This window comes from Mastacembelus armatus, chromosome 14, assembly GCF_900324485.2.
Source record: "Mastacembelus armatus chromosome 14, fMasArm1.2, whole genome shotgun sequence".
Lineage (NCBI taxonomy): Eukaryota > Metazoa > Chordata > Actinopteri > Synbranchiformes > Mastacembelidae > Mastacembelus > Mastacembelus armatus.
The window spans coordinates 23,448,155-23,463,967 of record NC_046646.1 but is presented as its reverse complement, the minus strand read 5'-3'; the positions used below and the strand labels follow the sequence as shown (position 1 = coordinate 23,463,967).

Below are 15,813 nucleotides of genomic sequence, written 5' to 3'. Positions count from 1 at the left end.
TCCTGGGTTCACAATCGTCCTGTGATCTCTGCAGCGTGTTTTGTCCCACATTTCCTGTCTCTAATGAAATATCGTCCATCACATAGAAAAGGAGTGTATTAAAAATCCTCACAGGCATTTCAGAGAGAAGGCACTCTCCCAAGGGCAAATATTTCAACAGAGGCTTTATGAGATCTGGAGCGACCCTGGAGCCAAAAGGCTGATGCAAGGTTAGCTTCAGGCTACTGAGGGTCCACAGGGTGAAGACAGACACAGAATAATAGCAGCTCTCTGCGCAGCTGGGAGGAAAACATCAAAACACAAACGCGTTTCCCTCATTACAAAACAGCTGAGACACAGCAGGTCAGACCACTTGAGGCGAGCGTGCAGAGGGCGGCTGATCTCTGAGCCCTTTCCAGTCGTGACGCTGAGATCAAGAGTCTGGTGGAAACAGTGGAAGAGCTTGGCTCCCAGTGGCTGAAGGTCAAGGCTGTTTCAGTGATAAGAGAATTAATCAGAGCCTGATGAGGTCAAAGGTGCACTTCAAATAATCTTTGGCTTAACCACAGAGCAACAGAGAAAAGCAGAGCTCTGTTTGTCAGGTGAAGTGTCGGAAAACTTTCCTGAAGTTTGCCACTTCAACGATGATGAAGGGGAAAAGGGTTAATAGTGTCTTTCTTTCAGATCAATGACCACAGTGATCGCACAAACTCATGGTTCAGAGTCAGCATTAATAAGATGAGCTCCACATTATTTGAACCACATAGTTCACACTGATGACCCCAGTGCTTATTTATTAGCCTGCAGTTTAAGATGAGGATGTTGAGTCAGAATGAAGAGGATGCTGGGAGCCCGACAGATAAAGGGTTAAGAAATATGAAAATATATAAACAGGTTGCCATTGTGTGGCCCTGATAACGTTAACTTCTTCACAAACTGACTGTATTAGCAGCAGTTAATGGGGCTTCCTAGAAAGCAGCCCGAGGGCTCCAGAAATCAACTGCAGCTGTGCAAACCTGCAGTTTCTGCTCAATCATACTGTAAGGTGAAGGGCAGCAAGAGGAGAAAAGCCTGGAAATGACCTTTTAATTAAGAAATGACATAAATAAGGTCATATGAGAACTCACAGTTGATAAAACGATAAAAAAAAAATGACCTGAATCCACCGAGTTCAACCAGGGTTTTTAAACTCTCACCAATGAAAAATGCATTTTTTATCCTTTAGAGTAACACACATCTCTCTTTCTCTCTCTCCTTATTTAATCTTTCATTTTCTCTTTCTGTCTCCCAGTTTGGAGTGTTACATTATACAAACAGGCTGTTAAAAAAGTATGAGTGGGTTTTCTTTCGTCCATCCTAAGTCGGCCAGATATCCTGGATGTCGTTCAGTTAAAAGAGACTGTGCACATACACATTAAACACTGGTTTCCCAGTCACACACCTACTTCAAGTCATCCACAACATTCACACTGGAGGAAAAGCTGCACAGCTGCATCATGAAATATTTCCACGGTGCCACATGAGTGTGTGCTCACAGTGAAGTTCCCGGGAGAAGCAGACAAGTAATGCTAACATTAGCAGACAATGCTACGTCCAACTGGTCCAAACTTCTCCCAGAAGACTCTCTCAGCGTTACGTGCCGATGGGGTAAAGAATCCTCACACTGAGAAAGAAAAATTGCTTTAATTACAACAATTAATTCTTGGCTTGGTGACATTTAGAGTGGACTGTACCTTTAAAACCACAGGGCCGCTGGTTTTTAAAACAACTCACCTGATCTTTTCTTTAAGATGTTTATGTTTTATTTTGCTCAGCACAGGTGTAACATCCTGTGGCTGAATATGTTCAGGGGACATGAACCACTGATAATTTCCTACGAAGAGCTGTCTGACTCTGATCTCCATGTCGTGGCTCCGGTACAGTAAAGAGATTCGTATCTGAAAGTAGACGAGAGAGAAGAATCTTCTCCTTTCACAATGTTTTTCTGTGACTACACAGCCATCCCTGATTTGCCTCTGCAGAGAATGAAAGCGACCGAGCTGCGTAATGTGGAGTGGTAATTACTTAGTGCATCAAAGCAGACCGGCCGCTGATAGCACATCTCGTACGAAGCGAGGAAGCCTCTCTTCAAATTACCTCCCTCTCCCCTCACCTCTTCTCACCCTCTCCCTGCTCACTTCCTCCCCCTGCAGTCTGTCTCCACTATCGTCAGGGGCCAAATTCACTTTGAGCGAGCCCAAGAGAGTCAGTGCGACATAATTGATGGGAATGAAAGGGTTTTAATTAGAATTCGAACGAGAAAGAAAGAAAGAAAGAAAGAAAGAAAGAAAGAAAAAGAAAGCATCAGCAGGTAATGTTATTGTGCAGGACCCTTGGTGCATACTAGTATGACGGAGTGCAGGAAGAAAACTAAATTAAATTCAGAGACGAGAGCAGATTTGATAAACACAAAACAATAAGAGGTGGAAATAATCTGCTGAAATTATGACGGGAGCTAAATGTGCTGCAGAAGATTAGTTTGTGGAGCTAAAAGTTTGTAATTACACTCACTTTCAGCCTGTCACGTGTAACGCTCACACAACATCCGTGCAAACCATCCACATCTGCACGTGCACATCTGGAAACTATTGTTTTTGTTGTGGGGACGCGACGCTCTGTGCTAATGCTAAGAAACATTAAGATTAATCAATGAAATGTCAGCGAAGACGTGACACAACGTCTGATCTGAGATTGAGTCTGAGTTATATACTCCTCTATAAGCAGATATATTGGTATATATACTGCCAGTATTTTTGCCACAGTGGCTGTAGAGCTCTGTGTTTTTTGCACTACCTTGTTCTTGATCGATTATTTACTTTAACACACTTAATGTTTTCATTTTGCTGCTTGTATTATCAGACAACCGAAGCATTTATGCTAATTCTGTAAGTAACGAGCTGTATCATCCGATGTTTCACAGGCCTTAGTAAAAGACACTATAGAGGTGAATCCTCTGTTACTTTCCTGTGAGTAAGAAGTCAAAGAAAAGAGGAAACGTTGAGTTTTCGGACGTATCTAAGTCCTTGCATCACCAGCTGGCTTCCTCCGGCTCCAAAGCCGAGATGTTAACACGACTCTGATCCTGAGCGCCAAGGTCACTCCTGCATTTGTCCCCCAGGGAGGTCTGCCTGTGAAACTTTAAATACCTCTGGCCTTTTCCACTCTTTGCTGTAAGCTGTGTACTGCATTTATCAGTACAGTGAGCGGTGCTGCACTTTCTCCTGAGCTCCGAGGGAAAACAGCATGAACACACCGCATGAGCGAGCAGTGGTTATTGGTCTGAGTAGCTGCAGCTCACAGGGAAATATGTTGAGGGAATATCAGCTGACCCAGTGACTTATAAACCTTTGCTACAGAAGCAGGCTGCTGCCCTTCAGCTATTTATTTAACTCCCATCCAGGGGACCTGGCAGCAGCAGAAACCGATCATTTTTGGGGACTATTCCTCAAGAAAAATCACCTTTTCTTAACTCAACTGCCTCGGGATCGTGGACAGATGCGATCAGAAAGTGTTAAAGTATTTGTGCATCATTACTCTGATATTTGTATAACCCCTGACTATTGTTCTGCACACACAACCCAGTACTACTACTTATTAAAAACACTATGGAAAACACTGGGACTATTATTGTTGTAGAGCCTCAATAAGCAAAAAACAAGGCATCGTTTTTATTTCTAGACTTATTTAACCCTTGAGCTTATATATTCATCTCATTACTGACTATTATTAGTTAATACGGAATGTGTTGGACTAAAAATGGTGTCAGGCCAAACACCATGCAGTGACTGAGCTAATACACCAAACTAGGAAGGATGTGTTGTGTAATTAGACCATAACGTAAAGAGATCACTGGATTAGTTTCATTCATACAAAAACATGTCAAATAATCAGAAGTTAGATTTATTTCCCATGTGGGCGCAGGAGGTATTTCAATTAACTGAGGCAAGGATCAGCTGTTTTTAACTACAGTAATAAAACATCTGCGAACGGTTTAAACTCAGGACCAAAGTGAATGTGACAGACACTCAGTTGTCTGTGTGTTACGGCTCTTGGCACATTCTCCCATGTGACAAACAAATGTGCAGCCAAAGTCGCCTGAAACAAACCACAAAAAGTAGTTTAACTATGATTTGACCCAGCCTCTCATTATGGCCCCCCTGTTTGTGTTCTCATTTACTGTCTGTCTGCAGGGAGCCAGTCACTGTGTCTGACTGGACTGTAAATAGCTGCAGAAGCCATAATGAAGCCAATGATAGCAGTATCATGGATTTCCAATGACCTCGGTTGGGCCAATTAAAGTTATATGCAGGGTATAATTATGTATTTTATTGGGGGGGAAGGAACGATGGGCTTGGTAATGACATGTGGCAGCTTTATTAGCCTCTACAGTGCCTTCATATGTCAACGGGGTCGAGAGAAGAGCAGCTCTGATCTGCACTTTAACAGCTGCTGTTTCACATGCACAGATAAACACCTACTGTAAATACGTGCGCAGCTGTTTCACACCGAAGACTTAAATCTTTTGCGTTACTGTCAGAGCAGAGGTGCCCGGCCCTTCTTTCTGTTCCGGCCCCTCCGTGGTTAATGTCTGTTTAAATGACTTGTTTAATGTTATGGAAAGATGCTGGTATGCGACAGAAGGTGAAATGCAATCTCTACTATCAAAAACACTTTCCCCGTGTCATCTAAGAGGTTGCATGGTGCTGCAACATCACATTATTTCCACCCACTGCCTCAGAGAGACAGCAGTGATCATTCACACAGTCACAGCTTGGTTGTAAAAGAGAAACACGGGTCATCATAAGGTCTTTAACAAATGACCACTTCATATCTGCAAATACAAATGAAACAATAAATTACATGAATCTTTTTGTGTTTGGTGACGTTTAAGGCGGGTGTTTTCATCTGTGGCCATTTTCTGTAAGACCTGAAAGCCTGAGCTTCAAAAAAATGGAAATTTTATTTAGTAATTTATAGAAAACACCTTTCTGCAAAACACAACACAACATTTTGCATCAAAGGCTGATGTACAGTGACAGTTTTGCTCCGTGCTTGAAGCCACATCAGTTAAGACACTGATGAATTCAGCTTATGCTGTTAAATACATATACAAAATAAATATTTATTCTTTCAGAATCAGTGCTGAACTTCACTCACTGGTACTGAGACTGTTATTCAGAGGTGAGGCTCAAAGACAAAGGCACGTGCAACAACATAACAATAAAATAACCAGAGACGTGAATCCACAGAGAAACTGAAGCCTGGTCGCCCCGAACCAACAAGATCTGGATTTTGGGGATTGGAAAATACCGTATTTTCTGGACTATAAGCAGCATCTGAATATTAGTCGCTTTATTAAGAAGGTAGACTAGGCATAACAACAAGCAGAGGAATTCATTAAACTCTTCATCCTCCATCTTCAACTAAACAACTTTGTTTCAGCTGCAGACCCTGAAGTCTGCAGTATTTTCACTTGTGTTACAGCAGGAGTTAGAGTTCTTTGCTGTAACATCACAGTATTACCTTCAATTGTGTCAAGAGTGGCGTCTAACACTAGTGACTATTCAGTAAACTAACATATAAGTCACTTTGCTGTAGAAGTGTCACATCAAACAGCATCAAAGTTGAGCAGCAATCAGAGACACCAGGCTAAACAGCAGGCAGGAAGAAATATAGCAGCCTATTAAAATCAGAAAAACGCCTGCAGAAGCAGAGGTGGAGATGGATCACAGTTAACTCAAACAGGTTAACTCAACCGGTGATTCCTACACTATCAACAGTGAGTTCTGTCTCAGGAAAGGCATGAAGAAAGTGCAGATGCTGAGACGCCAGGATTTTGAGACGTACGATATCACTGTGCAGTTTATCATGTAGGCTACAGGGCCTGGGGGGCACCGTTCAGCTGGGAAATACGGCTCCGCAGCCTAACTGGATTTCCAGCACGCTGCTGGAGAAAAGGTTGATATAGGTCTGAGGTGACATCCTCAGGGAGGTCCCCGTTCCTCCTCCTCAATGCAGTGCCACTTAAACTGGAGGCCAGCGAACAGCAGCTGGCCCGACAAGGCTCCTGTTCCAACGTGTGACCGAGGAGGATGGTGGCCTGACCCGACTTTGAAGTACACACTGTGACAAAAAGTACTGCTTTCCGTTAACAACACACACTGCTGCTCCCCGTCTTTTACCCCCCCCTCCAACCTCCATCACCACCCTCCATCTGTGTCTCCCTCTGTTAAGAGGAGCACTTTGCTGAGGTGGGTGACAGTAATGAACTCCGACTCTGTGAGGTTGGAAAGGATGTAAATGAATGTAGATGAGGATGAAGAGTAATTGCTCACACAGAAAGGGCTTTGAAAGGTGTGTCAGAGAGAGAGAGAGAGAGTCAGAGAGCACCCATGGGAGTTTTAAGTGGAAATGTTCAGAGGGAGACACTTCAAATATCTGTTTGTCTATTAGTGCGACGAAATGGATAGGTTGATGAATGGGTGGGCGGATGGATGAGTGAATGATAGCAGATGGAAATTTAATGATGAATGATGCTTAAGAGGAAAACGGAGAAAGAAAAAGAAAATTTCAAGCAAAAAAGGAGGAAAAGAAATAAACGAATTAAAGGATCAGAGACAGAAGGTGTTTAACGTCCATCTGTTTTCTTACTGTAAGTTATTTTAGGGCCAAGGTACGTACTGTGCACAGTATGATGGTAAAATGTGTCCTTGTGCAGCACAGTCATATTAGGCAAGTCTGAACAGCATCTCACAGTCCTGCTTTATTTCATAACGTGGGTGAAACACTCCAGTCAGTGATTATGCCACTACATTTATACGGACTTAATTCCTGCAAATACAGGTTTTACAGGATGCATAAAAAAAACGCTACTTAAGAAAGCAGAAGGAAATAAAAGGTTCAACTGCAGTACAAATTATAGTACTTATAGTAGTTTCAGGCACATCAGGTACATCATCATACGTGGTGGAAATATTGGTCCTGCTCTAATCCAAGCTGATTCAAATTCTTACACTGTCATCTTATTTTCCACTTGACTGTACTAATGTGCCACACGACTTTGTGTAACAGCTGAACCGATTCTCTGAGCGTTGGTATATTTGTAGTGATGCAAACAAAAGCTGAATATCTGCAGCTGCGTGCTGCTTTAAGGTGCAGCAACAACCAAGGTGTATATATTGCATGCACAGATAAACACCTACTGTAAATATGTAAATACCAAGGTGAAAATTAAAACTCATGCTTTGTCTGAACACAGAGTTCACTTGTCACCACCTCCATTCAAAAGCAGCATAAATCACAGGAGCTGTGTTTATTTCAACAACAGCTCAGAATTAACCACCGGGTGGTTTTAGTTTCTGTTATACTCAGTCCACAAAAAAAGGCAAAGGCAACATCCTGTGGGCAGACTACATTTCCCATCATACTCTGCTTCAAATCTCTATGCACAGGATGCTTTGTTTATGCTTGTATTCCTGTTTTGGTAGTGGACTCATTCTGTCCTCAGCACGCTCAGCTACGCCTCCCTGCTCTCACAGGAAATCAACTGTTGCAGTGGCGTCAGTCGGAGGCCAGCCGGCTGCTGCAGTCAGAGCAGCTCTGTCACTTCTCATCTCCTGTCATAAGCGCACAACTCGTTTGTCTAAGGACTACATTTCACTTTCTCCCCCATGAGTCCTGTTGACAAATACAAGCTCTCCGCTGTTCTTCTCCTCACCCAGTTTGAATTTTCTCTCCCTCAGAAGGAAAAAGGCTTTAAAAAAACTCCTCTCGTACATGAGCGGTACCCCGACAGATCTGAGCCCTGCTCTCCCCTCCACCAGCTGCTTGTGATGCTAATATAAGCTTTACATTATTCACCTTTATTTACATATTTATTGTATGTACGTGCACAGTGTGAAACCTCACATCAGCCCAGGTACACAAGTGTGGTGTGTGTGGATCATCGTTTTTGTTCTTGGAATAGTAACAAATCGCAGTTGGTAAAATGAACAAATATTATTAAAAGTAAACTAACGAGCCCGATAAGGGGAAAACGTTACTTAAGTACACAGGAACTAAAGGCCATGACAACTGCAAATATCCGTTTACCTTTGGTGAGACAAACATGGTCCTACAAACAAAATGTCCTGTATTAGATGTCCATTGCAAGCAGATCCCAGGTATAGAAGCACTTTTTCTGTTTCCAAACATGTCCGCCGGTCACTCACCCATCACTCTGAGCCTCTCGGCACCCACCACCACCTCCTGCTCGTCGGCGGAGAACAGCAGTTTCCCAGAGGTGGATTTGACTTCAAACATCTTTCCTCGCGCTTTAAATCCACTGGATCCTGAATCAAACACACAGAAGGAGAGAAGACATCAAAGCGGAGCGACTGGAGCCGGAGCTGATTTCTTACCGAATTACTGGAGAAGCTGAACATTTAACACGCATCCGTGTGGAAGACATTCAAGGTGTCCTGCAGGCCTTGCTGATTAAAGTTATAGGACACTCCACCTTTTTGTTGGAAATCAAACTCACTGTTGCTGCTCAAAGTTCAGGGATTAAAAACAAAAACAATAAGCTCAAAGACTCTAAACCAAAGACGAACAGAGCTGATGCCTCTCACATTACACATAATAATTTGACCTATTATTAAAATAAAAGCATTTTTCCAGGCTACGGCTGCTGGCACAGTTCGCGTTTATTGGAACGGCACATTTGTCCATGTGTCACAACTTGGCAACCAATAAGTAACAAACAGAAGCTGGGATTGGTCATATTTTCACATATTTGGGCAGAGATGTGACTATTTAACACGGAAAACAGATAAACAGGAGGAGTCTTTGAGAAGTTTCTCAGTGACTCTATTGGAAACACTTTGTTTCTGCTGACAATTGGAGACCAACTAACCACCTTCAGAAAAGAGCAGGACACACACTTTGCATCTATCAAGCCCGTGGGGGGGGGGGCTGATTAAACTCCATCAACGTTACGTTAGTGCTAAAGGCAGACACTTTTCAGTTTACAGTAGCTGCTGTGGTTTCACTTCTGGAACCTGCATCCAAAACACTGACCTGACCTATATCACACAAATATGACCTGATTAGTGTTTCCACCTGGACGTAATTGTAAAAAAGAAGTCTGTAGAAAACCTGAGAAAATCGTCTGAACCCAAACTGTGGCTGGTGTGACAACACAGAGGGAACACGCAGACAAGTCCTGCCAACTCAAACTGCTTTGTCTCAAGCGGCAGCAGAAAACACTCAGCGTCGGGCGGTGGCTGACTGACATGCGTGCAATTGATTCTGTCACTCTCCATCTGGGATGTGAAGTTCTCCCCGATGCCGCTTATTCATCCTCGAGAAACACCCGAGCAGACGTCATCCTCCCCTGTCTCGGACCCTCGAGCCAAATGTCAGCGGACTTTAAAACTCGAGACACTTCCTGTGCGTGTTTACACAAAGTGATTTCTATTCACCGAAGCCTGCCGTCTCTATTAGAGTGTGACAGGCGGGGAATGGGGGAGGCACAAAGTCCGATTGCAGAGATCCAGTAAATGTGACAGAGGCCACCGCTGGCACAGCGAAGGGGAACAGAGGAGGAATTTATGATGTGGAAATGTTTAATCTTGGAAATGAGGTGATGATTCTGACAGTCAGAGCTGTGGTTCCAAATCTGAGAGTCTCCACTCCCCAATAGTTCCACAGTAAATGACAGGGTTTCAAAAGAAATAAAATGATGGGAAATGACACACCTGCTGCCAACGCTAGGTAGCCGATATAAAGGTGTGGGCCCAAATGCAGTCAGGAATGAGAGGCAGGATAAAAATACAGGGTTTATCCAGGAGCAAGGAGTGAGGACAGGGGAGAGAGAATCAGGGACAACAACACAATAAGACGGGCACAAACCTGACACATGGCTGAGAGTCATGAGGGGGGAGACTCAGTCCATAAAGCCCATAAACCATGAGCAGGGGACTCATAGGGAAAAACAAAAAATAATTCAGGGCAGAAAACACGACGTGAAACTGGGAAACATGGCGAGACCAGAGCACGACACGGGCTTAAACGCAGAACACAGGAGATAACAAAACACACGTGAAACCAATGAGATGCTGATGACGGTGGTCAAACAGACAACAACAAGGGACACACCAGGGAACAGGAAGCAATACAAAATAAGAGCCCATGGGCAGGAAGTGAGGATGGGTTGTACCAATCTGCTCATTTCTCTCCTCTTTGTTTGAATATCTCTGATGTCAATGAGGAAACATTATATGAAGAGCAAACATCAATAAACCACATGAAAACAGTTTCTCCTGCTCCGTCTCACCTGTGACGAGCTGTGTGAGCAGCTGGTTGTTGCTGTTGACGATGTTGACCGACACGTTTCTGGACGACTGCAGGAACAGCGGACGGCCCTGTAAACACAGACATGTTTACTTATTTATGATGATGGCGCAGCAGCTAATAAACCATCAGTGTTTTGGAGGAAGAAGTAATGATGAATCTGTCTAAGGATGGAGGCCACTGTAAATACAGCACATAGAGAAGGTGAAATAAGAACAGTTGGATGATCTAATGCATGTGCAGGCAAGGGCGTGACCACCAGGATGGCTGGGAACTGGCTACCCCAGGAAATCAGATCGGCCCCCCTGCCTGGCCCCCTCACCCAGAGCTTCAATGTGTGCTCAGTTAATTTGTGATATTTCTTTTTCATTTATTGTCATTTTAAAGTGTTTTGATGTTGTTCAAAATTATCTATAATTAATGTTAATTTTAGCTGTGTCCCACTTCAGGGGCTGCACTTCAAGGCCTATTGCATCACAAGGCTGTCCCCTTTAGAAGGACACATCAGATGCAGCTTTCTTTCCTCGAGAAACAAAGGCTGCATCTGTTGTGTCCTTCGCAGCCCAACATATCCCAAGATTCTTTGTGAAAGGTAACATAAAAGAACACAGCGGATACGAGCAGCGAGGGGGTCACTGTGAAAATACAATTACAAACATTAAAAACGCTACTAAACTAACGTTAGCTAAAGTTTACACTGTTGGGCAAAGTAACATCACAGTGAGATACATCACGGTATGGAGGGAACAGTTGGTGACACAATCAGGAAGTCCTCCGTAGACTAGACCGTCTCATTTTGGCTTTTAAAACGTTTCACATGTTAAATCAATATGCCACCTTTTTATAGTCTATGTCCCTATCAGGCCCCCCTAAGAAAAAAATCCTAGAACTGCCCCTGGTCACAGGACTTCAGTTTAAGGTTCAGAAAATCATTAGATTTAAAGCTGCAATGTGTAAAATGAGAAACATATAGCAGCATCTAGTGGTGAGACTGCAGAATGCAGCCTTCTGAGCACCCCCCATGTTTTCAGCCATGAGGGAGGATACAGTGGCCATGAAGGGTCATGTTCCAATCAGCTCCTTGTCTAGAGTCAGTGTTTGGCTTGTCTGTTCGGGGCTACTGTAGAAACATGGCTGCCTCCATGAAAGGAGACCTGCTCCCTATGTAAATTTAAAGGGTTCATTCAAAAATGGGTTGGTATTTTCCAGTGATTACACACTAATAACAGCATATTTATGAATATTCTATCTCAGCTAGTAGATTACTCTAATTATTACACAACAAACCAGTATTTGTTTTCATGGCTTCGCAGGTGAAAGTCATGCGACAACCTTTCCGTTTTATTTTATCCAGTTTTATTTTTTCCTGTCAACAGCTCTTCTGCTGACTCAGGGTTTGGGCTTATGAAAGCTGAGCCAGCAAAGGAGAAGCAGAGCATGCACATGCACACGCACACACACACACACACACACACACACACACACACACACACACACAAAGAAACATGCTTACCAATGTACAAAAGACACACACCACAACTGTCCGAGCGCAGAGACTTCAGCCTCCTGCTCCATTTGATAACTTCCACTTCCCAGCGAGCCCTGCACCAATCTGTAACGCTGATCACGTCGGACACTCTGCTCTTTCTGTGCTCAACTAATCTTCATGCCTCAGTCAACTTCTTAATTAGAGATAACGGCCTGACCATTGTGCTGTGCTCGCAGCTGAGAGGGGTGGGGGGGGATGCCTTGTGTGTGTATTACTGATAACATTATGGCTCTTGCCAAACTTATTGAAGTTCCCACAGTAAATACGCCAAATATATGATATGCAAGCAGAAAGTTATTACAATAACAATGGTGACTGTGAAACTAACAAGAAGTTTGGAAGGAGCAGATACACAGAAGGCAACGCTATGCTGACAATCCATCTGAGTCAGGGTACTCAGGTGGATGAGTGTGTGTTACACTAACGTCAACACATTTGTACGTTACCTGAGTATTTCCATGTTGTGCTACTTCATCCTTGGACTTCACTACATGTTAACGTCAGCTACCCAGCGGTATATAAAGTACTTCAAATTAGAAGTATATAAGGTAGTTAACGTCAGCTACCCAGCGGTATATAAAGTACTTCAAATTAGAAGTATATAAGGTAGTTAACGTCAGCTACCCAGCGGTATATAAAGTACTTCAAATTAGAAGTATATAAGGTAGTTAACGTCAGCTACCCAGCGGTATATAAAGTACTTCAAATTAGAAGTATATAAGGTAGTTAACGTCAGCTACCCAGCGGTATATAAAGTACTTCAAATTAGAAGTATATAAGGTAGTTAACGTCAGCTACCCAGCGGTATATAAAGTACTTCAAATTAGAAGTATATAAGGTAGTTAACGTCAGCTACCCAGCGGTATATAAAGTACTTCAAATTAGAAGTATATAAGGTAGTTAACGTCAACTACCCAGCGGTATATAAAGTACTTCAACTTAGAAGTATATAAGGTAGTTAACGTCAACTACCCAGGAGTATATAAAGTACTTCAACTTAGAAGTATATAAGGTAGTTAACGTCAACTACCCAGCGGTATATAAAGTACTTCAACTTAGAAGTATATAAGGTAGTTAACGTCAACTACCCAGCGGTATATAAAGTACTTCAACTTAGAAGTATATAAGGTAGTTAACGTCAACTACCCAGCGGTATATAAAGTACTTCAACTTAGAAGTATATAAGGTAGTTAACGTCAGCTACCCAGCGGTATATAAAGTACTTCAACTTAGAAGTATATAAGGTAGTTAACGTCAACTACCCAGCGGTATATAAAGTACTTCAAATTAGAAGCATATAAGGTAGTTAACGTCAGCTACCCAGCGGTATATAAAGTACTTCAACTTAGAAGTATATAAGGTAGTTAACGTCAGCTACCCAGCGGTATATAAAGTACTTCAACTTAGAAGTATATAAGGTAGTTAACGTCAACTACCCAGCGGTATATAAAGTACTTCAAATTAGAAGCATATAAGGTAGTTAACGTCAGCTACCCAGCGGTATATAAAGTACTTCAACTTAGAAGTATATAAGGTAGTTAACGTGAACTACCCAGCAGTATATAAAGTACTTCAACTTAGAAGTATATAAGGTAGTTAACGTTGCTATGTCACTATAAACCCATCCAGCTAGAAACCATCTAAACAGAGCAGCAGCTTCCACTCTGCTCCACTGTGGGACCTGAAATCAACAACAGGTGTAACTGCAGGTAATGAGCACAGTGTCAACACAACTAAGAAATGAATGTAACTCATTATTTATAAAATAAAGCAATGACAACATTAAATGTACAGGAGTCTTTTGTGTCTGGAGTAAATCACACAAAAGTATTAGTATTTATAAATATCAGTTTTTTTAGATCTGGGTTGCAGGCCGTGTTTGGACTGGTCTACCATTGGGGTCTGGAACCACCTTTCTGGACTGATGATCTAAGATTTCACCAGATTTCACTCATGACTGTCCACATTTGGTGCTGACAACACACTCATCGCGGTGCAGCTCGTTCCACCTGGTGTTGTGCTGAGCGAAGTGTATGAAGTAACACGACAGAAAAGGTAAGAACTAGGGTTTTTCCAATATTTGTACTGTTCTTAAACATTAAGAAATTGTAGTCGCTGAGATAATTCAATCCTAAATTGCTTTATACCGTTTGAATCGTGAGACTTAATGCTTTCATTTGATATGTAGTTTGTCGGACTTTATTCAAATTTGTCCGACGATCTTTTTTAATAAACCTGGAAATACAATTTGGATCCCAGGCCTGGGACTGAGGTAACTAGGTGGTAATTAATAATGCAGAGGGAAGGAGATGTTTCAAGGCTGCACAGCAGTGAAAAGGAAGCATGGTCTGAAATGACACCAACCAGAGGTTCTCTTCTTCTTCTTCGTCTTCTTCCTGCTTGATGAGAGACACCTGGATAGACAGGGAGCAGGTAATGTTCTGCTACTACCCTCAGGTAACATTGATCTGTTGTCTTTCTCCACAGCAGCAGTCCTGGGTCTCAAACCACAGAGCAGAGTGAGTATGTTTCACATCAGCCAGCTAATCATTCCCACCCCTCGTCTTTAGAGAGGCTGGTCCAGGGCCGTGTGTGGACTGTAGTTTTCTGTTTTGTGGTGTTTCTGATCCACTCCTCTGTTCATTACTAATGCAGCTGCCCATATTAGTCTCAGCAGGATACCGATCCCACAGAGAGGAGCAGGGGCGAGGAAGGATTCAGAGAAACAGACTACGAGAAAGACATATGGATCGGAGCTGGTTATCTTGAAGTCAGCTGCCCCAGCGTCGGCAAAAATCTCAGAGGCTGAATTAAAGCTCAGTATGTCGAGCCAAAGGACCCATTTTCAGATGCAGTGCATTGGCTCCTTCAGAAAATCCGCCTGCTCTTATCAAAATAAACGTAGAGCTTAGCACCCAGGCTGACTTTGTTATCGAGCAGTGGAGCGTGGAGTAAAATCACAGGTCGTGAGGGAGCAGTACTTATTTAATGAAGTTAAATAGAAGCTCATTTTTAGGTTCAAATGAATAATGCACATCAACATATGTGCAGCGCTGTAAACTTTGTTTTGGCTGTTGCTTTATAATTTCATCCCCACGGACATAAGAACTGTAGGTTGAGACTTTTTGATGAAAACATCTGCCTGCAGCATCTGGAAGCGACGCTGAAGAAACGTTGAAGATGGAAAAGAGCAGGAAGAGAAATGGACAGCAGACCAGACTAACAGCTGACTAATAACTTCACTGCAGCAGAGATCTCCTTGGTCTTATTTATCATCTCTTCTGCCTGTCCTCTCCTGGACTGCACTTCCAATACTCGTCTGGAAGCACTAAGTGTCTTCACTTCATGAAGAAAGACGATCACGACAGGCCGTGCTAACTATCCCTGCAGTGTCTGCCTTTATAGTTTTGGATATGTTGATGATAGAGGATCATAAATGTCCTTCCACAAACCAAACCTGCCTGAATGCAGTGACAAACACGTGCACCAGAGCTCTGCAGTCGTCAGCAGCTGTTCGGTGAAGCAGGGACTTCATCCCAATGTGAATATTTTACCACGCCATAATATCATGCCGCGAACATGTTGTGCTTGTTTGAGTTGGTGTTGAACTTGGCCGCCTCCTGCGCGTCACCGCCTGTCAAAATATAGTCACTGGCTTCCCATCTCTCGCGTTCTAATTCAGTCCTCCAGACTCTGCTGCTTCTCTCTCACTCCTCATCTCCATCTCCATCTCACTCTGCTTTCTTTCACACGCTATCTCTTCGTGCTCTTATCTCCATCTCTCAGCCCCATCTCAGCTTGCATAAGGTTGTACACGGCAGAGATAAAGCAAGCTGCTCTCTTGTTGCTTTATCAGGGAATCCGTCCGCTGCCTGCACACAGCCATTATATCTGAAGACACAGATGTAGAGTGT

The 15,813-nt window shown here is 43.0% G+C and overlaps 1 protein-coding gene across 4 annotated transcripts in view; it reads right to left on the bottom strand.

Annotated features, from left to right (window-relative positions):
- Positions 1-15,813, bottom strand: part of sgcd (sarcoglycan, delta (dystrophin-associated glycoprotein)) — a 101,684-nt gene that overhangs the window by 32,758 nt on the left and 53,113 nt on the right. For all 4 annotated transcript variants that reach the window (XM_026329017.2, XM_026329016.2, XM_026329020.1 and 1 more), the window contains 2 exons: positions 10,334-10,421; positions 8,229-8,348 (listed from right to left, as the gene is read on the bottom strand). In XM_026329017.2, the coding sequence (XP_026184802.1) occupies positions 8,229-8,348; positions 10,334-10,421 (208 nt within the window). The remainder of the gene's footprint in view (positions 1-8,228; positions 8,349-10,333; positions 10,422-15,813) is intronic.